This window comes from Procambarus clarkii, chromosome 19 (genome assembly GCF_040958095.1).
Source record: "Procambarus clarkii isolate CNS0578487 chromosome 19, FALCON_Pclarkii_2.0, whole genome shotgun sequence".
In the NCBI taxonomy this organism is placed as follows: domain Eukaryota; kingdom Metazoa; phylum Arthropoda; class Malacostraca; order Decapoda; family Cambaridae; genus Procambarus; species Procambarus clarkii.
Window position 1 is genome coordinate 13,888,371 of NC_091168.1, and position 27,046 is coordinate 13,915,416.

At 38.8% G+C, this 27,046-nt stretch overlaps 1 protein-coding gene across 2 annotated transcripts in view; it reads left to right on the plus strand.

Moving 5' to 3' along the window:
- The window catches only part of LOC123757397 (kynurenine/alpha-aminoadipate aminotransferase, mitochondrial), a 246,314-nt gene that overhangs the window by 213,533 nt on the left and 5,735 nt on the right, over window positions 1-27,046 (plus strand). For both annotated transcript variants that reach the window (XR_011229092.1, XM_069326949.1), the window contains exon 10: window positions 24,186-24,344. Coding sequence is in view for 1 of the 2 variants with exons in the window: in XM_069326949.1 (XP_069183050.1) it covers window positions 24,186-24,344 (159 nt within the window). In the remaining variant the exon portion in view is untranslated. The remainder of the gene's footprint in view (window positions 1-24,185; window positions 24,345-27,046) is intronic.

Below are 27,046 nucleotides of genomic sequence, written 5' to 3' on the forward strand. Positions count from 1 at the left end.
TCTTCACCGATTGCTATGAAATTTTCACAAAACGTTCCAATCGCATTAGAGCAGGGTTTTATATACATTCAATATATAGATGGCACGTCTGTGACGGTAAAAAAAAAACATGCTTTTTCTGAAAAACTGTGTTTTTCATGTGAGGGAAATCTTCGAAACCTCTTTACCGATTGCTTTGAAATTTTAACACAACGTTGCATTCGAATAGGCGCGTCTTTTTATATATCTACTATATACATACCTCACCTGTGACAGAAAAAAAACATGTTTTTTTGAAAAACAGCACCATCTCTTGCACATAATAGCAACATGCTCGCTATACTAAATATGTCACGAGTTCCAATTCAGTGTTTCCGACTGCATTGATAAATTATATTTTCATAGATTTCGATTTATTTTATTTTTTACTGAATTATTTTGTGTGACATTGTGTTGGAATTGAGCTGTGTTGTTTACCATACAGTTCATTTCGTAAGTATAAGTATAGATGCCACAACTGTGACAGGTAAAACTTTGCTTTTCCTGAAAAACAGCGCCACCTGTTGCATGTAAGAGCAACACACATGCTATACTAAATATGTTACAATTCCATTTCAATGTTTCTGATTGCATTGATAAAATGAATTTTCATAGATTTTGGTTTATTTTCATTTTGATTAAATTATTTTGTGTGAATTGCGTTGGAATTGAGCTGTGTTGTTGACCATACCGTTGATTTCGTGAGTATAGTTTATTTTTTTATTTTTTCATATTTTCATTTCATTTTTTAACTGTTTTTCTTATATTTCAGTGATCGGAATATCAGATCACTTGATGTTCCCAATTTTCTGACGGGAACATCAGACCGTTTCGAAATGCATTGGACAAGGGAGTGGGGATTGGTGGGGATGACGAGGGAAGGAAGTGAGAGATGGTGGGGAGGACGAGGGAACAAGGGAGGGGGTAATGGTGGGGAAGGACGAGGGGACGGGGGAGTTTGGGAGGGTGGGGACGAGGGGATGGGAGAATGGTGGGGAGGACAAAGGGACAGGGGAGTGGGGAATGGTTGGGAGGCCGAGGAGACAGGTGAGGGGTAAATGCTGGGGAGGACTGGGGGACAGGAAAGGTTGCTGAGCCACAGCAACGCGTGGCCAGGGTACTGCTAGTCAATCAATAAATTTATCAATTTACTTTATCACACTCTAGTACTCCGACAGTCAGCAATTAAAGACAATCAATTTACCAGAATTACGTTATATCACTCTGTCACTCCGACAGTCAACAATTAAAGCTAATTAATTAACTCAACGGAAAGGTTGATGATATTTTGGAGAGATATAAGAATTTTGCACCAAGACACTGTCACTTAAACAGTTAACAAACAATGACATGTATAAGGGTGGGATTGGGTGGTTATAAATAGGAGCTGCCTCGTATGAGCCAATAGGCCTTCTGCAGTTACCTGTATTCTTATGTTCTTATGTAATTAATTAATTAACAGCCTTACATTACCACACTGTCACTCTAACAGTTAACAAGCCATTAGTTATGTTAATTACTCTGTCACTCAGACAGTCAATAAGCAATGATAATTAGCATTTCAATAATTATAATAATTTGGTATTGTTTTATCACACACAGACGAAACAATAACGAGGGGTCACTTAGACAAACAACACAACACGATAATCACACAATGCTAATGTAATATTAATATAATTACACCTTACTCAAGTGTCACCAAGATAACTGTAGTAATTAATCTCTCTCAATACTGCCTGTAACAGATGTTAAACAATCCTATCTCAAATGTGTTATATAATATTGTTCACACACACACCTACGTCGTCGGTCACTTCACTAGTGAACCGATACTTGAAAGGTTAAGAGCTGCCACTCTCTGATCTGACAGTTTAACACTTCCACAACCTCCTTGGATCTCAAGACGAAGAAAGCTCGTTGCGAGATATACTCTGATGATACCGAGATTGGGTGATAACTCATCACCAAAATTAATATGTGCACAACACTTTAAATAACCCGGGTCTTGTACTTACATTCAGTCACACCATACACGCTCATTCTCTGCTGTCGCTGATGATCCAGGTGACAGGTAGACTGTGGATTTAAGCGAGGGAACCCAATATTGTATTCTTCGATGTTGGATAACGTTCGACCTCTAGCTTTTCCAGATGACAGATGATTCTTGGAGATATCATCTGTCATCTGGAAAAGCTAGAGGTCGAACGTTATCGTTATTGATAACGTTATTGACCAACTCGCCTGGTTTGCACCATGCGAGTTGGTCAATCACTTTGACTCAACCTTCAATTGCCCTAGTGTAAAATTATCACCCTCACTCAATCAGTTTTCTAAAATGATGTACAATTAACCCCCTCAGTGGGAACTTTAGTGGCGCACCCACACAAGCACTCCCAAGCTTCCTGTTTTCTGTTCTGCGCGGCGATACACACACACACACACACACACACACACACACACACACACACACACACACACACACACACACACACACACACACACACTCATATTCTTGGATGTCAAAGAAATGCAATGATTGAAATAATGAGAATGGAATTAAATTTACAGAGTGTGTGTGATAGAGTCCGTGACATTAACACTAGAGTATCTATTCGTTTCATGCGGAGAAAAGGAGGGGATAAGCTGTTTGAGAGCGTTCAGACCTGCTTGAGTGACGTACACACTTCCAGGAAACTGAGGGAGACACGCTATACGAGAGGATTAGCTCATGACCTCAGGGAATACGACGTACTTGACTGCTGTAAACCCTCTCGACAGTGTAATATGTCTGCTCCCTGGAAAGTACAGAAAATAGACGTCGAAATTGTACCCCTCAAGGTGAAAAAGATTCATCATGAACCGGGACAATTACGGTGTTTGTATGGAAGCATGATATCTCGGTTACCAAGAGGCAACAGTTTACATGTATATTGCGACGGGTCGGTGGCGGAAGATGGCAGGGCAGGGTGTGGTGTCCTAATAAGGGATTATACGGAGTTTGGGACTGTGGACAGGATAATTGAACTCCGGCTTAGTAATTATATATCATCCACACAAGCTGAACTGCAGGCCATTCTGGCGTGTTTGGAGGAAGTACGTCATGACGACAAAAATGTTTTTGTATTTGTCGATAGCCGAGGAGCACTGGAGTCCTTAAACAGTCGAAACCCAGTCTTCATGTCTATAGTGGAGGACTGTAAGAGAAGAATAACTGAGATACAGCTGAAAGGTTATAGTGTGAAATTCATGTGGATTCCGTCTCATGTTGGAATAGTGCTCAACGAGGTGGCGGATGACTTGGCCAAACGTGCCACATCAAAACCACAAGTTGACATTGAATGTGAATTCACAATGAGACAAATAAGAAGCAAAATCAGAAATATTCAGGCACAGGCGGGAGTGGAGAGGAGAGAGATAATGTATGAGAGTAGTCAAACCATGCAACACTACATGTATGTGAGTCAAAACACCCATTTCACTTATGGTAAAAGGAGAAATGCTTGGAGTGACTCTGTGTACATGCGGCTCAGGCTTGGGTACAAATATTACTGGGAATATGGGATAGATGTTCATGGTAATGACACGAAGTGTAAACTATGTGGTATGTTAAGGTCTCACACCCTTGCCCATTATATTCTTGATTGTCCGTTGATTAATGTATATAGAAACACTGAGATAAGGACTGTTCCTGAACAAATAGCCTGGATGTGTCACAACGGAAAGGTTGATGATATTCTTGAGAGATATAAGAATTTTGCACCAAGATTGTAATATTTTGTTGAATTATCTGCAGGTGTCTTGCAAATTGTCTATACAGTATACCTAGGTCATAAAAGTATTTGTGTGTACGTCTGATAACATACTACTTGTGAGGGAGGAAATGTATATTTTTACCTCTCAGAATGTTTGGTAATGTGTTTATTTGTGATGTGTGTCTATGTATATATTAGCACGTTGTACTGAATGGGGTGAGAATAGCTTGAGCTACCTCATCCCTTTGTGTGTATTTTACCTCAATAAACTTATTTCAATTTCAATTTCAATTTCACACACACACACACACACACACACACACACACACACACACACACACACACACTAACTAACTAACTAAGCTACAAGATGACCTAGACAGACTGAATGAATGGTCCAACAAATGGCTACTAAAGTTCAACCTGAGTAAATGCAAGGTCATGAAACTAGGCGGTGGAAACAGGAGGCCAGACACGGGATACCGAATGGGAAATGATGTACTTCATGAAACGGACAGAGAGAAAGATCTAGTTCATATCACACCAAACCTGTCTCCTGAAACCCACATAAAAATAATTACATCTGCTGCATAAGCGAGGCTGGCTAACATCAGAACAGCCTTCAGGAATCATTCAGAACCTTGTACACAGCATATGTAAGACCAATCCTGCCCCAGTATGCGGCCTCAGCATGGAGCTCGTACCTTGTCAAGCACAAGACGAAGCTGGAAAAAGTTCAGAGGTATGTCATTAGGCTAGTCCCAGAACTAAGAGGCATGAGTTACAAGGAAAGGCTGCGTGAAAAACACCCCACGACACTGCAATACAGAAGAATAAGAGGACACATGATCACTACCTCCAAAATTCTCATGGAATTGAGAGGGTAGATATGGATAAACTTTTTAAAACGGGTGGTACGCGAACAAGGGGGGCACAGGTAGAAACTGAGTACCCAAATGAGCCACAGGAACGTTAGAAAGAACTTTTTTTTCAGTGTCAGAGTAGTTAATAGGTGGAATGCATTACGCAATCATGTGGTGGAGGCTGACTCTATACATAGTTTCAAATGTAGACATGATAGAGCCCAGTAGGCTCAGGAATCTGTAAACCAGTTAGAAACTGTACAACTGGTTAGAAATATTAAAAAAGAAATACGGAAAGCAAAAAGAAACTAAGTAGTTCGCATAGCAGGGCAAGCAAGGACAAATCCTAAAGTTTTTTCAGTTATATCGAACAAAGATTAAGGAAAGGATAGGTCCATTAAAATCTGAGGCAGGTCAAATAACAGATAATGACGAAGAGATGAGTAATATTTTTAATAAATATTTTATCTCTGTATTTACTAAAGAGGAACTTAACAATATATCTTCAGCCAAACAACTCTAATGTGGGTGGGGACGAGGACAGGTTGACTAGTTTACCAGGATGTAATTACACAAATAGTAAAATTGAAACCAAACAAATCCCCAGGGCCAGATGAAGTGTTTGCCAGGGTGCTTAAAGAATGCAAAGAGGAACTTTTCAAGCCACTGTCTACCATACATAATAAATTAATAGTCAGGCAGAGTGCCAGAGTCATGGAAGGTTGCTAATGCAGTAACAATTTTTAAGAAAGGAGATAGATCACTTGCGTCAAACTATCGGCCAGTCAGTTAGCCTAACGTCTACTGTGGGAAAGTTACTATAATCGATAATTGCAAATATAATTCGTCTTCATCTTGAAAAACATAAATTAATATATGAGTTGCAACATGATTTTACAAATGGCCATTCATGTTTAACAAATTTGCTATTTTTTTTATTCCAGCTCAGTTGAGACAGTTGATAGTGGTAAGGTTTGTGATGTTGTGTACCTTGTACAAAGCTTTTGATACAGTGCCACATGAAAGACTGATTTAAAAGATAGAGGCTCATGGTATTGGGGATGCTATATTAAGATTGATTAGGGCATGGCTATACCAAAGGAAACAGAGTTAGTATAAATGGGGTTAAGTCAGAATGGGAAAATGTTGTAAATGGAGTGCCTCAAGGCTCTGTCTTGGGACCTCTGTTGTTTATAATATATATAAATGATTTAGATTCAGGTTTGAGTAGCAACATTTGCAAATTTACCGATGATACAAAATTCGGTAGGGAAATAAACACGGAAGAAGACTCATTATCGCTTCAAGTCGATCTAAATAGGGTTTTGAAATGGTCAAAAGATTGGCAGATGCAGTTTAATGCTGATAAATGTAAAGTTTGAGGCTAGGTAATGATGATAGAGTTACAAGATACGAGCTAGATGGTGTTGACATTGTGAAGTCGGATTACGAAAGGGATCTAGGAGTTATGATTAGTAAGAATTTAAAACCAAAGGATCAGTGCATGAATGTCCGTAATAAGGCGAATAGGACACTGGGATTTATTAGTAGAAGCGTTAGTAACAAGACACCTGGTGTGGTTCTTCAGCTATATCTTGCTCTGGTTAGGCCTCATTTAGATTATGCAGTTCAGTTTTGGTCGCCGTACTATAGAATGGATATAAATTCACTGGAACGTGTTCAGCGTAGGATGACAAAGTTAATTCCCCAAATTAGAAACCTGTCTTATGAAGAAAGATTAACAAACCTTAAATTGCATTCACTGGAAATGCGAAGAGTTAGGGCTGACATGATAGAGGTTTACAAGTGGATGAATGGACATAACAAAGGGGATATTAATAGGGTATTAGAAGTATCAAAACAAGACAGAACATGAAACAATGGGTATTGTTTTACGAAACAATACCCATTTCAGAACACTATTGTTTCAGAACACGAAACAATGGATAAGTTTAGATTTAGGAAAGACTTGGGTTAATACTGGTTCGGTAACAGGGTTGGTGATTTGTGGAACGAATTATTGTGTAACATGGTGGAGGTGGGGGTCCCTCGATTGTTTCAAACGTGGGTTGGACATGTATATGAGTGGGATTGGGTGGTTATAAATAGGAGCTCCCTCGTATGGGCCAATAGGCCCCCCCCTGCAGTTACCTTTGTTACATAAGAAACATAAGAACAAAGGTAACTGCAGAAGGCCTATTGGCCCATACGAGGCAGCTTCTATCTATAACCACCCAATCCCACTCATATACTTGTCCAACCCGCGCTTGAAACAATCGAGGGACCCCACATCCACCACGTTACGCGGCAATTGGTTCCACAAGTCAACAACCCTGTTACTGAACCAGTATTTACCCAAGTCTGTCCTAAATCTAAACTTATCCAATTTATACCCATTGTTTCGTGTTCTGTCTCGTGCTGATACTTTTAATACCCTATTAATATCCCCTTTGTTATGTCCATTCACCCACTTGTAAACCTCTATCATGTCACCCCTAACTCTTCGCCTTTCCAGTGAATGCAACTTAAGCTTTGTTAATCTTTCTTCATATGAAAGATTTCTAATTTGGGGAATTAACTTAGTCATCCTACGCTGGACACGTTCAAGTGAATTTATATCCATTCTATAATATGGCGACCAAAACTGAACTGCATAATCTAAATGGGGCCTAACTAGAGCAAGATATAGCTTGAGAATCACACCAGGTGTCTTGTTACTAACGCTGCGATTAATAAATCCAAGTGTCCGATTTGCCTTATTACGAACATTTATGCATTGATCCTTTTGTTTTAAATTCTTACTAATCATAACTCCAAGATCCCTTTCGCAATCCGACTTCGCAATCTCAACACCATCTAGCTCGTATCTTGTAACTCTATCATCATTACCTAACCTCAGTTTAAAACAAAAGGATCAATGCATAAATGTTCGTAATAAGGCAAATCGGACACTTGGATTTATTAATCGCAGCGTTAGTAACAAGACACCTGGTGTGGTTCTCAAGCTATATCTTGCTCTAGTTAGGCCCCATTTAGATTATGCAGTTCAGTTTTGGTCGCCATATTATAGAATGGATATAAATTCACTTGAACGTGTCCAGCGTAGGATGACTAAGTTAATTCCCCAAATTAGAAATCTTTCATATGAAGAAAGATTAACAAAGCTTAAGTTGCATTCACTGGAAAGGCGAAGAGTTAGGGGTGACATGATAGAGGTTTACAAGTGGATGAATGGACATAACCGGGGGGATATTAATAGGGTATTAAAAGTATCAACACAGGACAGAACACGAAACAATGGATATAAATTGGATAAGTTTAGATTTAGGAAAGACTTGGCTAAATACTGGTTCAGTAACAGGGTTGTTGATTTGTGGAACCAATTGCCGCGTAACATTGTGGAGGTGGGGTCCCTCGATTGTTTCAAGCACGGGTTGGACAAGTATATGAGTGGGATTGGGTGGTTATAGAATAGGAGCTGCCTCGTATGGGCCAATAGGCCTTCTGCAGTTACCTTTGTTCTTATGTTCTTATGTTCTCAGAACTTTACATTTATCAGCATTAAACTGCATCTGCCAATCCTTTGACCATTTCAAAACCCTCTCTAGATCAACTTGCAGTGATAGTGAGTCCGCCTCCGAATTAATTTCCCTACCGATTTTCGTATCATCGGCAAATTTGCAAATGTTGCTACTCAAACCTGAATCTAAATCATTTATATATATTATAAACAACAGAGGTCCCAGGACAGAGCCTTGAGGCACTCCACTTACAACATTTTCCCACTCTGACTTGATTCCATTTATACTGACTCTCTGTTTCCTTTGGTATAGCCATGCCCTAATCCAGCTTAATATAGCACCCCCAATACCATGAGACTCTATCTTTTTAATCAGTCTTTCATGTGGCACTGTATCAAAAGCTTTGCTAAAGTCAAGGTACACAACATCACAATCCTTACCACTATCAACTGCCTCAACTATGCTAGAATAAAAAGATAACAAATTTGTTAAACATGAACGGCCATTTATAAAACCATGTTGCGACTCAATTATTAATTTATGTTTTTCAAGATGAAGACGAATTTTATTTGCTATTATAGATTCGAGTAACTTTCCCACAATAGACGTTAGGCTAATTGGTCGATAGTTAGACGCAAGTGATCTATCTCCTTTCATAAAAACTGGTATCACATTAGCAACTTTCCAAAACTCTGGCACTCTGCCTGACTCTATTGATTTATTAAATATGGTTGACAGTGGGTCACAAAGCTCCTCTTTGCATTCTTTAAGCACCCTGGCAAACACTTCATCCGGCCCTGGGGATTTGTTTGGTTTGAGTTTTACTATTTGTTTAAGAACATCCTCCCTGGTAACTGCTAAACTCGTCAACCTGTCCTCGTCCCCACCCACATAGACTTGTTCGGCTGAAGGCATATTGTTAAGTTCCTCTTTAGTAAATACAGATACAAAATATTTATTAAAAATACTACTCATCTCTTCATCACTATCTGTTATTTGACCTGTCTCAGTTTTTAATGGACCTATCCTTTCCCTAGTCTTAGTACGATATAACTGAAAAAACCCTTTAGGATTTGTCTTTGCTTGCCCAGCTATGCGAACTTCATAGTTTCTTTTTGCTTTCATTATCTCTTTTTTAACATTTCTAACCAGTTGTACGAATTCCTGTTCTAAAGTGACCTCCCCATTTTTAATCCTTTTGTACCAAGCTCTGGCACTCTCAAACTGATTGAAAGGAAAAGGGAGAATCGAAGCGAATTTTGGTTGTGGGAGATTCCCAGGTGAGGTATTTAGACAGAACGTTTTGTGCCAGAGATAGGGGGAACAGATTAAGGGTTTGCTACCCGGGAGCTGGAATTGGTGATATTGTTGGAAACATGAATGATATTATGACAGGAAATGGGAACAAACCCATTATTTGTATTAGTGCAGGGGGTAATGATGTTGGACGAGTTAGGAGTGAGGAACTAATACAGAGTCACAGTGAGAGGTTGTGCTAGCTGGAGCTCCGATTCTAATAACATTATTATTGCAATAATGGAGGGATTAGTGAAGGATTTGGTGAGTATGGTTGGAGCTCTGAGAGCAGAGATGGATTCCCTGCGGGAGGAGGTGCGACGGCTAGGACTTCGGGAGGAAACGAAGGAGGAGGCCAGTGTTGACGGGACCTCATTAAGAAGGACTAACGGGACCAGTATTAAGAAGTCCTCGTCTTGGCAAGTTGTGAAAGACAGGGGTCTTAAGAAGACCTTGGCAAAACCGACAACTAATAGCCTACACCTAAGGACTTTTAATGCATTTGACGTATTAGAAGACGAGTGCTGTGTTGAACCTGTTGTTTAACGAGGTGGCAAAGACAAAGTAACGAGGAGCATTAAAGCGCAGGTCCCTCAAACTGCTCGAAAGGAAAAGGGAGAATCGAAGCGAATTTTGGTTGTGGGAGATTCCCAGGTGAGGTATTTAGACAGAACGTTTTGTGCCAGAGATAGGGGGAACAGATTAAGGGTTTGCTACCCGGGAGCTGGAATTGGTGATATTGTTGGAAACATGAATGATATTATGACAGGAAATGGGAACAAACCCATTATTTGTATTAGTGCAGGGGGTAATGATGTTGGACGAGTTAGGAGTGAGGAACTAATACAGAGATTCAGGACAGCCATTGAATTAGTTAGGAGCAAGGGAGGAATCCCGATCTTATGTGGCATTCTTCCAAGAAAGGGAGTGGGAAATGAATGGATGTCAAGGGCACTTGGTGTCAATTGCCGGCTGGAAAGATATTGCAAATCAAATGCAATATCTTTCATAGACAACTGGGAACACTTCTATGGAAGAAATGAAATGTATGCTCGTGATGGGGTGCATCTATCGAGAGCTGGGGTTGTTGCTGTTGCGAACTCGTTGGAAGAAGTGGTTACAGGTGTTTGTTTGGATTTAAACTGTTAGTAGATAGAGGTATGGGAATTGATTTGGAGGAAGGAGATAATAAAAGTATGTGTTTGTGGGAGAAAGGAATTGGCAAAATGATCAGGGAAAGAGAATGGCCTCAAAATAACAATTCACTTAGGGTATATTACACTAACAGTAGAAGTCTAAGAAATAAAATTAACGAATTAAATGCTCTTGTCTGCACTGAAAAAAACAGATATTATTGCACTTACCGAAACGTGGATGAATGTAGAAAATAGAGAACTATTAGCTGAATATCAAATAAATGGATTTAAACTATTTCACACAGATAGATATATTAGACGAGGAGGGGGAGTAGCCATATATGTTAGGGACAATTTGAAATGTAGTCTCAAAGAGGGAATCAAAACTGAGCCACACTCAGAAACTATTTGGATAGAATTAAGAACATAAGAACAAAGGCAACTGCAGAAGGCCTATTGACCCATACGAGGCAGCTCCTATTTATAACCACCCAATCCCATTCATATACATGTCCAACCCATGCTTGAAACAATCGAGGGACCCCACCTCCACAATGTTACGCGGCAATTGGTTCCACAAATCAACAACCCTGTTACTGAACCAGTATTTACCCAAGTCTTTCCTAAATCTAAACTTATCCAATTTATACACATTGTTTCGTGTTCTGTCTTGTGTTGATACTTTTAATACCCTATTAATATCCCCTTTGTTATGTCCATTCACCCACTTGTAAACCTCTATCATGTCACCCCTAACTCTTCGCCTTTCCAGTGAATGCAACTTAAGCTTTGTTAATCTTTCTTCATATGAAAGATTTCTAATTTGGGGAATTAACTTAGTCATCCTACGCTGGACACGTTCAAGTGAATTTATATCCATTCTATAATATGGCGACCAAAACTGAACTGCAAAATCTAAATGGGGCCTAACTAGAGCAAGATATAGCTTGAGAACCACACCAGGTGTCTTGTTACTAACGCTGCGATTAATAAATCCAAGTGTCCGATTTGCCTTATTACGAACATTTATGCATTGATCCTTTTGTTTTAAATTCTTATTAATCATAACTCCCAGATCCCTTTCGCAATCCGACTTCGCAATCTCAACACCATCTAGCTCGTATCTTGTAACTCTATCATCATTACCTAACCTCAGAACTTTACATTTATCAGCATTAAACTGCATCTGCCAATCCTTTGACCATTTCAAAACCCTATCTAGATCAACTTGAAGTGATAGTGAGTCCTCCTCCGAATTAATTTCCCTACCGATTTTCGTATCATCGGCAAATTTGCAAATGTTGCTACTCAAACCTGAATCTAAATCATTTATATATATTATAAACAAAAGAGGTCCAAGGACAGAGCCTTGAGGCACTCCACTTACAACATTTTCCCACTCTGACTTGACTCCATTTATACTAACTCTCTGTTTCCTTTGGTATAGCCATGCCCTAATCCAGTTTAATATAGCACCCCCAATACCATGAACCTCTATCTTTTTAATCAGTCTTTCATGTGGCACTGTATCAAAAGCTTTGCTAAAGTCAAGGTACACAACATCACAATCCTTACCACTATCAACTGCCTCAACTATGCTAGAATAAAAAGATAACAAATTTGTTAAACATGAACGGCCATTTATAAAACCATGTTGCGACTCAATTATTAATTTATGTTTTTCAAGATGAAGACGAATTATACGAAAAAGCAAATAATATTATAATAGGAGTTATATATAGGCCACCAAATTTAGACAGAATGGAAGCAAAGCATCTATGGGATAAAATATCTAGGGCATCTAGATCTAACAGTATTTACGTCATGGGTGACTTTAATTTTAGAGGAATAAACTGGTTGAACAAAACAGGGAATAGTGAAGCAGAAGATTTTCTAGAATTAATTGACGATTGCTTTCTTACGCAACACATTAAGGAACCAACACGGGAAAATAATATTTTAGATTTAGTGTTAACTAACAGGGAAACACAAATTAATGACATCGAAATAGGGAGTGAGCTAGGGAACAGTGATCACAAAGAAATCAGATTTAGCATAGAATGGAATAGATTTGTAGGAGAAAATTCTGTTAAAGTGCCAGATTTTCGAAAAGCTGATTTTAATAGCCTAAGAAATTCTTTGGGTCAAATTGATTGGAAAGTCTTGGGTATGGGGTGGGGGCCGGTCTTGGAGCGAGACATGAACCCAGCGATAGGTGACGTTAATGGGGATTTCGATGTGGATTCAATATATAACTTATTTAAGAATATTCTAAACAAAGCACAGGAACGTAGTATACCATACAAATTGAATAGATCGAATACTAATGACCCAAAGTGGATAACAAAGAATTTGAAGAACCTTATAGGTAAAAAGAGAGCTTGGTACAAAAGGATTAAAAATGGGGAGGTCACTTTAGAACAGAAATTCGTACAACTGGTTAGAAATGTTAAAAAAGAGATAAGGAAAGCAAAAAGAAACTATGTAGTTCGCATAGCAGGGCAAGCAAGGACAAATCCTAAAGGGTTTTTTCAGTTATATCGTACTAAGACTAGGGAAAGGATAGGTCCATTAAAAACTGAGACAGGTCAAATAACAGATAGTGATGAAGAGATGAGTAGTATAATAAATATTTTGTATCTGTATTTACTAAAGAGGAACGTAACAATATGCCTTCAGCCGAACAAGTCTATGTGGGTGGGGACGAGGACAGGTTGACGAGTTTAGCAGTTACCAGGGAGGATGTTCTTAAACAAATAGAACATAAGAACATAAGAACAAAGGTAACTGCAGAAGGCCTATTGGCCCATACGAGGCAGCTCCTATTCTATAACCACCCAATCCCACTCATATACTTGTCCAACCCGTGCTTGAAACAATCGAGGGACCCCACCTCCACAATGTTACGCGGCAATTGGTTCCACAAATCAACAACCCTGTTACTGAACCAGTATTTACCCAAGTCTTTCCTAAATCTAAACTTATCCAATTTATATCCATTGTTTCGTGTTCTGTCCTGTGTTGATACTTTTAATACCCTATTAATATCCCCCCGGTTATGTCCATTCATCCACTTGTAAACCTCTATCATGTCACCCCTAACTCTTCGCCTTTCCAGTGAATGCAACTTAAGCTTTGTTAATCTTTCTTCATATGAAAGATTTCTAATTTGGGGAATTAACTTAGTCATCCTACGCTGGACACGTTCAAGTGAATTTATATCCATTCTATAATATGGCGACCAAAACTGAACTGCATAATCTAAATGGGGCCTAACTAGAGCAAGATATAGCTTGAGAACCACACCAGGTGTCTTGTTACTAACGCTGCGATTAATAAATCCAAGTGTCCGATTTGCCTTATTACGAACATTTATGCATTGATCCTTTTGTTTTAAATTCTTACTAATCAAAACTCCCAGATCCCTTTCGCAATCCGACTTCGCAATCACAACACCATCTAGCTCGTATCTTGTAACTCTATCATCATTACCTAACCTCAGAACTTTACATTTATCAGCATTAAACTGCATCTGCCAATCCTTTGACCATTTCAAAACCCTATCTAGATCAACTTGAAGTGATAGTGAGTCCTCCTCCGAATTAATTTCCCTACCGATTTTCGTATCATCGGCAAATTTGCAAATGTTGCTACTCAAACCTGAATCTAAATCATTTATATATATTATAAACAACAGAGGTCCCAGGACAGAGCCTTGAGGCACTCCACTTACAACATTTTCCCACTCTGACTTGATTCCATTTATACTAACTCTCTGTTTCCTTTGGTATAGCCATGCCCTAATCCAGCTTAATATAGCACCCCCAATACCATGAGACTCTATTTTTTTAATCAGTCTTTCATGTGGCACTGTATCAAAAGCTTTGCTAAAGTCAAGGTATACAACATCGCAATCCTTACCACTATCAACTGCCTCAACAATGCTAGAATAAAAAGATAACAAATTTGTTAAACATGAACGGCCATTTATAAAACCATGTTGCGACTCAATTATTAATTTATGTTTTTCAAGATGAAGACGAATTTTATTTGCTATTATAGATTCGAGTAACTTTCCCACAATAGACGTTAGGCTAATTGGTCGATAGTTAGACGCAAGTGATCTATCTCCTTTCTTAAAAACTGGTATCACATTAGCAACTTTCCAAAACTCTGGCACTCTGCCTGACTCTATTGATTTATTAAATATGGTTGACAGTGGGTCACAAAGCTCCTCTTTGCATTCTTTAAGCACCCTAGCAAACACTTCATCCGGCCCTGGGGATTTGTTTGGTTTGAGTTTTACTATTTGTTTAAGAACATCCTCCCTGGTAACTGCTAAACTCGTCAACCTGTCCTCGTCCCCACCCACATAGACTTGTTCGGCTGAAGGCATATTGTTAAGTTCCTCTTTAGTAAATACAGATACAAAATATTTATTAAAAATACTACTCATCTCTTCATCACTATCTGTTATTTGACCCTAATATCCCGGGGGGATATTAATAGGGTATTAAAAGTATCAACACAGGACAGAACACGAAACAATGGATATAAATTGGATAAGTTTAGATTTAGGAAAGACTTGGGTAAATACTGGTTCAGTAACAGGGTTGTTGATTTGTGGAACCAATTGCCGCGTAACATTGTGGAGGTGGGGTCCCTCGATTGTTTCAAGCACGGGTTGGACAAGTATATGAGTGGGATTGGGTGGTTATAGAATAGGAGCTGCCTCGTATGGGCCAATAGGCCTTCTGCAGTTACCTTTGTTCTTATGTTCTTATGTTCTTCTTATGTCTCAGTTTTTAATGGACCTATCCTTTCCCTAGTCTTAGTACGATATAACTGAAAAAACCCTTTAGGATTTGTCTTTGCTTGCCCTGCTATGCGAACTTCATAGTTTCTTTTTGCTTTCCTTATCTCTTTTTTAACATTTCTAACCAGTTGTACGAATTCCTGTTCTAAAGTGACCTCCCCATTTTTAATCCTTTTGTACCAAGCTCTCTTTTTTCCTATAAGGTTCTTCAAATTCTTTGTTATCCACTTTGGGTCATTAGTATACGATCTATTCAATTTGTATGGTATTCTACGTTCCTGTGCTTTGTTTAGAATATTCTTAAATAAGTTATATATTGAATCCACATCGAAGTCCCCATTTAAGTCACCTATCGCTGGGTTCATGTCTCGCTCCAAGACCGGCCCACACCCCATACCCAAGCCTTTCCAATCAATTTGACCCAAAAAATTTCTTAGGCTATTAAAATCAGCTTTTCGAAAATCTGGCACTTTAACAGAATTTTCTCCTACTGGTCTATTCCATTCTATGCTAAATCTGATTTCTTTGTGATCACTGCTCCCTAGCTCACTCCCTATTTCGATGTCATTAATTTGCGTTTCCCTGTTAGTTAACACTAAATCTAAAATATTATTTTCCCGTGTTGGTTCCTTAATGTGTTGCGTAAGAAAGCAATCGTCAATTAATTCTAGAAAATCTTCTGCTTCACTATTCCCTGTTTTGTTCAACCAGTTTATTCCGCTAAAATTAAAGTCACCCATGACATAAATACTGTTAGATCTAGATGCTCTAGATATTTCATCCCATAGATGCTTTGCTTCCATTCTGTCTAAATTTGGTGGCCTATATATTACTCCTATTATAATATTATTAGCTTTTTCGTTTAATTCAATCCAAATAGTTTCTGTGTGTGGCTCTGTTTTGATTCCCTCTTTGAGACTACATTTCAAATTGTCCCTAACATATATGGCTACTCCACCTCCTCGTCTAATATATCTATCTGTGTGAAATAGTTTAAATCCATATATTTGATATTCAGCTAATAGTTCTCTATTTTCTACATTCATCCACGTTTCGGTAAGTGCAATAATATCTATTTTTTCTGTGCAGACAAGAGCATTTAATTCGTTAATTTTATTTCTTAGACTTCTACTGTTAGTGTAATATACCCTAAGTGAATTGTTATTTTGCGGACCTTCTCTTTCCCTGATCGTTTTGCCAATTCCTTTCTCCCACAAACACATACTTTTATTACCTCCTTCCTCCAAATCAATTCCCATACCTCTATCTACTAACAGTTTAAACCCAAACAAACACCTCTAACCACTTCTTCTAGCGAGTTCGCAACAGCAACAACCCCAGCTCTCGATAGATGCACCCCATCACGAGCATACATTTCATTTCTTCCATAGAAGTGTTCCCAGTTGTCTATGAAAGATATTGCATTTGATTTGCAATATCTTTCCAGCCGGCAATTGACACCAAGTGCCCTCGATATCCATTCATTTCCCACTCCCTTTCTTGGAAGAATGCCACATATGATCGGGATTCCTCCCTTGCTCCTAACTAACTCTATGGCTGTTTTATACCTCTGAATCAGTTCCTCACTCCTGACTCGACCAACATCATTTCCTCCCACGCTAATGCAAATAATGGGATTGTTCCCATTACCAGCCATAATATCATTCATGTTGTTTATAATATCACCAATGCCAGCTCCGGGATAGCAAACCCTTAACCTGTTCCCCCTATAGTAAAACTCAAACCAAACAAATCCCCAGGGCCGGATGAAGTGTTTGCCAGGGTGCTTAAAGAATGCAAAGAGGAGCTTTGTGACCCACTGTCAACCATATTTAATAAATCAATAGAGTCAGGCAGAGTGCCAGAGTTTTGGAAAGTTGCTAATGTGATACCTGTTTTTAAGAAAGGAGATAGATCACTTGCGTCTAACTATCGACCAATTAGCCTAACGTCTATTGTGGGTAAGTTACTCGAATCTATAATAGCAAATAAAATTCGTCTTCATCTTGAAAAACATAAATTAATAATTGAGTCGCAACATGGTTTTATAAATGGCCGTTCATGTTTAACAAATTTGTTATCTTTTTATTCTAGCATAGTTGAGGCAGTTGATAGTGGTAAGGATTGTGATGTTGTGTACCTTGACTTTAGCAAAGCTTTTGATACAGTGCCACATGAAAGACTGATTAAAAAGATTGAGGCTCATGGTATTGGGGGTGCTATATTAAAATGGATTAGGGCATGGATTCTTATGATATTCTTATGATATTAATGGCTATACCAAAGGAAACAGAGAGTTAGTATAAATGGAGTCAAGTCAGAGTGGGAAAATGTTGTAAGTGGAGTGCCTCAAGGCTCTGTCCTGGGACCTCTGTTGTTTATAATATATAAAATGATTTAGATTCAGGTTTGAGTAGCAACATTTGCAAATTTGCCGATGATACGAAAATCGGTAGGGAAATTAATTCGGAGGAGGACTCACTATCACTTCAAGTTGATCTAGATAGGGTTTTGAAATGGTCAAAGGATTGGCAGATGCAGTTTAATGCTGATAAATGTAAAGTTCTGAGGTTAGGTAATGATGATAGAGTTACAAGATACGAGCTAGATGGTGTTGAGATTGCGAAGTCGGATTGTGAAAGGGATTTGGGAGTTATGATAAGTAAGAATTTAAAACAAAAGGATCAATGCATAAATGTTCGTAATAAGGCAAATCGGACACGGATTTATTAATCGCAGCGTTAGTAACAAGACACCTGGTGTGGTTCTCAAGGTATATCTTGCTCTAGTTAGGCCCCATTTAGATTATGCAGTTCAGTTTTGGTCGCCATATTATAGAATGGATATAAATTCACTTGAACGTGTCCAGCGTAGGATGACTAAGTTAATTCCCCAAATTAGAAATCTTTCATATGAAGAAAGATTAACAAAGCTTAAGTTGCATTCACTGGAAAGGCGAAGAGTTAGGGGTGACATGATAGAGGTTTACAAGTGGATGAATGAACATAACAAAGGGGATATTAATAGGGTATTAAAAGTATCAACACAAGACAGAACACGAAACAATGGGTATAAATTGGATAAGTTTAGATTTAGGAAAGACTTGGGTAAATACTGGTTCAGTAACAGGGTTGTTGATTTGTGGAACCAATTGCCGCGTAACATTGTGGAGGTGGGGTCCCTCGATTGTTTCAAGCATGGGTTGGACATGTATATGAGTGGGATTGGGTGGTTATAAATAGGAGCTGCCTCGTATGGGCCAATAGGCCTTCTGCAGTTGCCTTTGTTCTTATGTTCTCTCTTTTTATCTATAAGGTTCTTCAAATTCTTTGTTATCCACTTTGGGTCATTAGTATTCGATCTATTCAATTTGTATGGTATACTACGTTTCTGTGCTTTGTTTAGAATAACCTTAAATAAGTTATATATTGAATCCACATCGAAATCCCCATTTAAGTCCCCTATCGCTGGGTTCATGTCTCGCTCCAAGACCGGCCCACACCCCATACCCAAGACTTTCCAATCAATTTGACCCCAAAAATTTCTTAGGCTATTCAAATCAGCTTTTCGAAAATCTGGCATTTTAACAGAATTTTCTCCTACAGGTCTATTCCATTCTATGCTAAATCTGATTTCTTTGTGATTTGGGAGTGGGAAATGAATGGATATCGAGGGCACTTGGTGTCAATTGCCGGCTGGAAAGATATTGCAAATCAAATGCAATATCTTTCATAGACAACTGGGAACACTTCTATGGAAGAAATGAAATGTATGCTCGTGATGGGGTGCATCTATCGAGAGCTGGGGTTGTTAAGAACAAAGGCAACTGCAGAAGGCCCGTTGGCCCACACGAGGCAGCTCCCATTCTACAACCACCCAATCCCAAGATGATCGTATACTGTTGCTGTTGCGAACTCGCTAGAAGAAGTGGTTAGAGGTGTTTGTTTGGGTTTAAACTGTTAGTAGATAGAGGTATGGGAATTGATTTGGAGGAAGGAGGTAATAAAAGTATGTGTTTGTGGGAGAAAGGAATTGGCAAAACGATCAGGGAAAGAGAAGGTCCGCAAAATAACAATTCACTTAGGGTATATTACACTAACAGTAGAAGTCTAAGAAATAAAATTAACGAATTAAATGCTCTTGTCTGCACAGAAAAAATAGATATTATTGCACTTACCGAAACGTGGATGAATGTAGAAAATAGAGAACTATTAGCTGAATATCAAATATATGGATTTAAACTATTTCACACAGATAGATATATTAGACGAGGAGGTGGAGTAGCCATATATGTTAGGGACAATTTGAAATGTAGTCTCAAAGAGGGAATCAAAACAGAGCCACACACAGAAACTATTTGGATTGAATTAAACGAAAAAGCTAATAATATTATAATAGGAGTAATATATAGGCCACCAAATTTAGACAGAATGGAAGCAAAGCATCTATGGGATGAAATATCTAGAGCATCTAGATCTAACAGTATTTATGTCATGGGTGACTTTAATTTTAGCGGAATAAACTGGTTGAACAAAACAGGGAATAGTGAAGCAGAAGATTTTCTAGAATTAATTGACGATTGCTTTCTTACGCAACACATTAAGGAACCAACACGGGAAAATAATATTTTAGATTTAGTGTTAACTAACAGGGAAACGCAAATTAATGACATCGAAATAGGGAGTGAGCTAGGGAGCAGTGATCACAAAGAAATCAGATTTAGCATAGAATGGAATAGACCAGTAGGAGAAAATTCTGTTAAAGTGCCAGATTTTCGAAAAGCTGATTTTAATAGCCTAAGAAATTTTTTGGGTCAAATTGATTGGAAAGGCTTGGGTATGGGGTGTGGGCCGGTCTTGGAGCGAGACATGAACCCAGCGATAGGTGACTTAAATGGGGATTTCGATGTGGATTCAATATATAACTTATTTAAGAATATTCTAAACAAAGCACAGGAACGTAGTATACCATACAAATTGAATAGATCGTATACTAATGACCCAAAGTGGATAACAAAGAATTTGAAGAACCTTATAGGTAAAAAGAGAGCTTGGTACAAAAGGATTAAAAATGGGGAGGTCACTTTAGAACAGGAATTCGTACAACTGGTTAGAAATGTTAAAAAAGAGATAAGGAAAGCAAAAAGAAACTATGAAGTTCGCATAGCAGGGCAAGCAAAGACAAATCCTAAAGGGTTTTTTCAGTTATATCGTACTAAGACTAGGGAAAGGATAGGTCCATTAAAAACTGAGACAGGTCAAATAACAGATAGTGATGAAGAGATGAGTAGTATTTTTAATAAATATTTTGTATCTGTATTTACTAAAGAGGAACTTAACAATATGCCTTCAGCCGAACAAGTCTATGTGGGTGGGGACGAGGACAGGTTGACGAGTTTAGCAGTTACCAGGGAGGATGTTCTTAAACAAATAGTAAAACTCAAACCAAACAAATCCCCAGGGCCGGATGAAGTGTTTGCCAGGGTGCTTAAAGAATGCAAAGAGGAGCTTTGTGACCCACTGTCAACCATATTTAATAAATCAATAGAGTCAGGCAGAGTGCCAGAGTATTGGAAAGTTGCTAATGTGATACCAGTTTTTAAGAAAGGAGATAGATCACTTGCGTCTAACTATCGACCAATTAGCCTAACGTCTATTGTGGGAAAGTTACTCGAATCTATAATAGCAAATAAAATTCGTCTTCATCTTGAAAAACATAAATTAATAATTGAGTCGCAACATGGTTTTATAAATGGCCGTTCATGTTTAACAAATTTGTTATCTTTTTATTCTAGCATTGTTGAGGCAGTTGATAGTGGTAAGGATTGCGATGTTGTATACCTTGACTTTAGCAAAGCTTTTGATACAGTGCCACATGAAAGACTGATTAAAAAAATAGAGTCTCATGGTATTGGGGGTGCTATATTAAGCTGGATTAGGGCATGGCTATACCAAAGGAAACAGAGAGTTAGTATAAATGGAATCAAGTCAGAGTGGGAAAATGTTGTAAGTGGAGTGCCTCAAGGCTCTGTCCTGGGACCTCTGTTGTTTATAATATATATAAATGATTTAGATTCAGGTTTGAGTAGCAACATTTGCAAATTTGCCGATGATACGAAAATCGGTAGGGAAATTAATTCGGAGGAGGACTCACTATCACTTCAAGTTGATCTAGATAGGGTTTTGAAATGGTCAAAGGATTGGCAGATGCAGTTTAATGCTGATAAATGTAAAGTTCTGAGGTTAGGTAATGATGATAGAGTTACAAGATACGAGCTAGATGGTGTTGTGATTGCGAAGTCGGATTGCGAAAGGGATCTGGGAGTTATGATTAGTAAGAATTTAAAACAAAAGGATCAATGCATAAATGTTCGTAATAAGGCAAATCGGACACTTGGATTTATTAATCGCAGCGTTAGTAACAAGACACCTGGTGTGGTTCTCAAGCTATATCTTGCTCTAGTTAGGCCCCATTTAGATTATGCAGTTCAGTTTTGGTCGCCATATTATAGAATGGATATAAATTCACTTGAACGTGTCCAGCGTAGGATGACTAAGTTAATTCCCCAAATTAGAAATCTTTCATATGAAGAAAGATTAACAAAGCTTAAGTTGCATTCACTGGAAAGGCGAAGAGTTAGGGGTGACATGATAGAGGTTTACAAGTGGATGAATGGACATAACCGGGGGGATATTAATAGGGTATTAAAAGTATCAACACAGGACAGAACACGAAACAATGGATATAAATTGGATAAGTTTAGATTTAGGAAAGACTTGGATAAATACTGGTTCAGTAACAGGGTTGTTGATTTGTGGAACCAATTGCCGCGTAACATTGTGGAGGTGGGGTCCCTCGATTGTTTCAAGCACGGGTTGGACAAGTATATGAGTGGGATTGGGTGGTTATAGAATTGGAGCTGCCTCGTATGGGCCAATAGGCCTTCTGCAGTTACCTTTGTTCTTATGTTCTTATGTTCTTATCACTGTTCCCTAGCTCACTCCCTATTTCGATGTCATTAATTTGTGTTTCCTTGTTAGTTAACACTAAATCTAAAATATTATTTTCCCGTGTTGGTTCCTTAATGTGTTGTGTAAGAAAGCAATCGTCAATTAATTCTAGAAAATCTTCTGCTTCACTATTCCCTATTTTGTTCAACCAGTTTATTCCACTAAAATTAAAGTCACCCATGACATAAATACTGTTAGATCTAGATGCTCTAGATATTTCATCCCATAGATGCTTTGCTTCCATTCTGTCTAAATTTGGAGGCCTATATATAACTCCTATTATAATATTATTAGCTTTTTCGTTTAATTCTATCCAAATAGTTTCTGTGTGTGGCTCAGTTTTGATTCCCTCTTTGAGACTACATTTCAAATTGTCCTTAACATATATGGCTACTCCACCTCCTCGTCTAATATATCTATCTGTGTGAAATAGTTTAAATCCATTTATTTGATATTCAGCTAATAGTTCTCTATTTTCTACATTCATCCACGTTTCGATAAGTGCAATAATATCTATTTTTTCTGTGCAGACAAGAGCATTTAATTCGTTAATTTTATTTCTTAGACTTCTACTGTTAGTGTAATATACCCTAAGTGAATTGTTATTTTGAGGCCCTTCTCTTTCCCTGATCATTTTGCCAATTCTTTTCTCCCACAAACACATACTTTTATTACCTCCTTCCTCCAAATCAATTCCCATACCTCTATCTACTAACAGTTTAAACCCAAACAAACACCTCTAACCACTTCTTCCAACGAGTTCGCAACAGCAACAACCCCAGCTCTCGATAGATGCACCCCATCACGAGCATACATTTCATTTCTTCCATAGAAGTGTTCCCAGTTGTCTATGAAAGATATTGCATTTGATTTGCAATATCTTTCCAGCCGGCAATTGACACCAAGTGCCCTCGACATCCATTCATTTCCCACTCCCTTTCTTGGAAGAATGCCACATATGATAGGGATTCCTCCCTTGCTCCTAACTAATTCAATGGCTGTCCTGAATCTCTGTATTAGTTCCTCACTCCTAACTCGCCCAACATCATTACCCCCTGCATTTCATTCTAACTTTTGGTGGCCTGTATATAACTCCTATTATAAGATTATTTGTTTTTTCGTTGTATTCTAGACAGATAGTTTATGTGTGTGGTTCAGTTTTGATTCCCTCTGTGAGACTACATTTCATATATTCCCTAACATATATGGCTTCTCCCTCTCCTCGGCTAATATATCTATCTGTGTGATATTGGGGTCTTATATGAACTGGGGTGATCTTTCCGGGCCGTTGGTGGCTGGCTCAGTCTTGGTTTCTTGCTCTTCTGATCTATTGTCCAAACCTGAGCTATTTGGCACAACTCCGCATCTTTCAGGAGATTGGTCTGGAGGCATTTGCTGGAGTGGGATTGGAGAATGAGGGTTTGATTCCTCTTCTCTCAGTAGGGGATTTGTTTGAGTTGCATAAACTTTGGCCATGAACTTTTATTAAACTTTTTCCAGTTTGCAGAAGTTTTCTTTCTTGTTCCAACTCGTGGGTAGAGGGGGGGGGGGTAGATGACTTTCTTCGGTGTAATGCTCAGCCTTGATCACTCAGCCTTGATCACTGGCCTATGGCTGGGCTCAGGGGCTTTATGGCCTAAGTTTAAGTAATTTCTATATGTTGTAATAATTGGTTGTGCAGCACTATACCTCAACTCGTAGATGTTTCTTGCACTGTTATATCTCATTCACGTAATATACTAGTATAATCTACACCCCTTATGTTCCCAGGTTCCAGAATTGGAAGACACTGGTCCTATGCTACTCAAAAGAGCAATAAAGAAGGACATTGCTCTTGTTCCTGGGAAGGACTTTGTAGTGGACTCTAGCAAACCATGCCAGTACATGAGGGCAGCCTTCTCATGTGCCACTGCAGATGAGATGATGAAGGTGAGGTGATTGTATATTATAGTTATGCAGTAGCTATAAAGTAATTAAATTAAACCCTCAGTATATTGGCTTATTTTCTGTGGGGGAGCCCCGTCGGCTCTCTTGAGCTATTGGACTGATATTAGCTAATATTAGTACGGCCAGGGCTTCAGTCATATGGAGTTATGCCTACCAGGGACCACTAACCAGAACATGGTCTCCTCAGACAGGTGAAGGAAGCAATGTCTTTTGAAACTTACATTTACTTACAATACTTACATATATGAAAGTATTTATGTTTGCCGTCGACTGGGGTAGAGCACCCAGAAAGATAGGCGCTTCAAAACAGACCCCACCTGGTAGAACAGCCCGTCCTCCAAACAAAGACCCAAAAGTGATTCCATGCACCTGCCAAACCCCCTGATTTTGAACGAAAAACGGTTTTCACACGAATCACAACTGATTTCGTTCGAACACTTACAAAACAAGTGCTTCACTGACGAATTTTGTTCGAACCACAACTCTGTAAATGCTTCACCCACGTACTACAAATACAAATAATCACCAACAGAACCTAAACACCTAACCTAACCTAACCTATGCCTATAGATGCACAATATGCTAATATTTTATATGATTCTCTGGATCTTTCTCCATTCGAGATATTTGGTCACACTGTAAGAGGCCCATTGGAGATGATCAAGGGCCAATGGTCAGAGAAAAAGAGCAACATGGATGCGTTGGACTGGTTGTCTACGAACAAAGCCAGATTGTTTGCTGCTTGGGATCTAGCCAAAGAAAACCTGTTACATTCCCAGGTAACTACCAAAAGGAGATAAGACAGCAAAGCAACACAGAGGGAATTTCAGGTAGGAGACCTAGCTCTGGTATGTTCTCCAATAGTAACAGGAAACTTGAGTGCCAAATTCATTGGTCCGTACCCAATGCTAAAGAAGGTTAATAATACTAACTATATTCTTAGCACTCCGGATAAAAAGAAAAAACGAATGTTAATACACATGAAGCGGTACCAAGAATGGGGCATTCGCCCAGTAACGATGGTTGTCGCAAGGGAGCACGACCAAGAGGTGATGTAGGATGTTGGTAAGCAGGTAGCAACAAACTCAGAGATTCTGATGAATCTACCTACCAAGTTAACTCACTTGCCTGAGGAGCAACAGCGATCCCTCGCAGACTTAATAAAACAATATAAGTTTATTTTCAGAAATGTTCCAGGTCTAACGTCCGTCTTGAAACACGACATTATCTTGGAGGAAGGTGTAAGACCCAGACCTATTAAGCAACATCCCTGTTGCTTTATAGGTTTGTGATCAAATTATGCTCCAACATAATTTTATCACCCCGAGTGTTAGTCCGTGGTCGTCCCCTGTTCTGCTAGTACCCAAACCTGGTAATGAGCATAGATTATGCATTGATTATAAGCAGGTTAACAAGGTCACAGTAGCAGATACATATCCCTTTCCGAGGATAGAAAAGTGTATTGATACCATCGGTAGGGCTACCTACCTAACAAAGTTCGGCCTCTTCAAAGGTTATTGGCAGGTACCTCTGACAGAGCGTGCCAAACCTACTTCTGCTTTTGTGGCCCCAGATGGTCTTTTTAATGTCAAGTAATGACATTTGGAATGTAAAATGCAAGCCTCTACTTTTCAGCGATTGATGAGAATACATTCTCTACGCGACGTAGAGAATGCGATGGTCTACATTGATGATGTATTGATCTATGACTCAAATTGGAAGAACATTTACGACACCTAAAAGAATTATTTTTGGCTATTCAACAAGCTCTGTTGGTAGTCAATCTGCATAAATCTGAGTTTGTCAAGAGCTCTGTTATGTTTTTAGTACATGTGGTGGGAGGAGGATGGATCGCCCCTAAGAACAGCAACATAGATGCTGTAGTTCAGTACCCGACCCCTTCAACACGTAAGGAGGTCCTGCGTTTCCTGGGTATGGCCGGCTTCTACCGTAAGTTTGTTCCAAACTTCTGGACGATCGCAGTACCTGTGACAAAATCTCCTGAAGAAGGGGGATAAAGCTCATGTGGAACAAGGACTGTCAGTTGGCTTTTGAGAGCTTAAAAGCCATATTGATTTCATCTCCCATTCCTATATCCCTTAATGTCGATGACAAATTAATTTTAACAGTCGATGATTCAGACTACGGTCTAGGGGCAGTGTTATCACAGAATGCTGCTAAAGGGATAGAACATTCTGTGGCATATTATTCCAAGTAGTTAAGTGAGTGCCAACGGAATTATTCCATAATAGAGAAATAAACATTGGCCCCTGGTGAATGCTGTGCAACATTTTGATGTCTATTTGACTAGTAATGGTCATCCAGTTTTGGTCAGATCTGACCATAATCCTCTGAAGTTTCTAGCACAATTCGGACAGAAGAATCTCAAACTAACCAGATGGGGTCAACACCTCCAGCAGTACTCCCTTTATATTGAACACGTTGAAGGAATAGAAAACGTGGTAGCCGATGCCTTGTCCCACATTTGAAATTCTAATTTGTTTTATTTCCTTTTATAATGTTTTTTTTCTATTCATAATAAAGACACTAAGCAGGAGGGGAGAGAGAGAACTATCAAGGGAAAGCGCCAAGCCATTAAGACAATATAGCACTTGGAAGGTATCAGAATAAGGATTCTAGAAACTTGAACAAATTCTTTTTTTGGAGAGGAGGTGTGACGATAT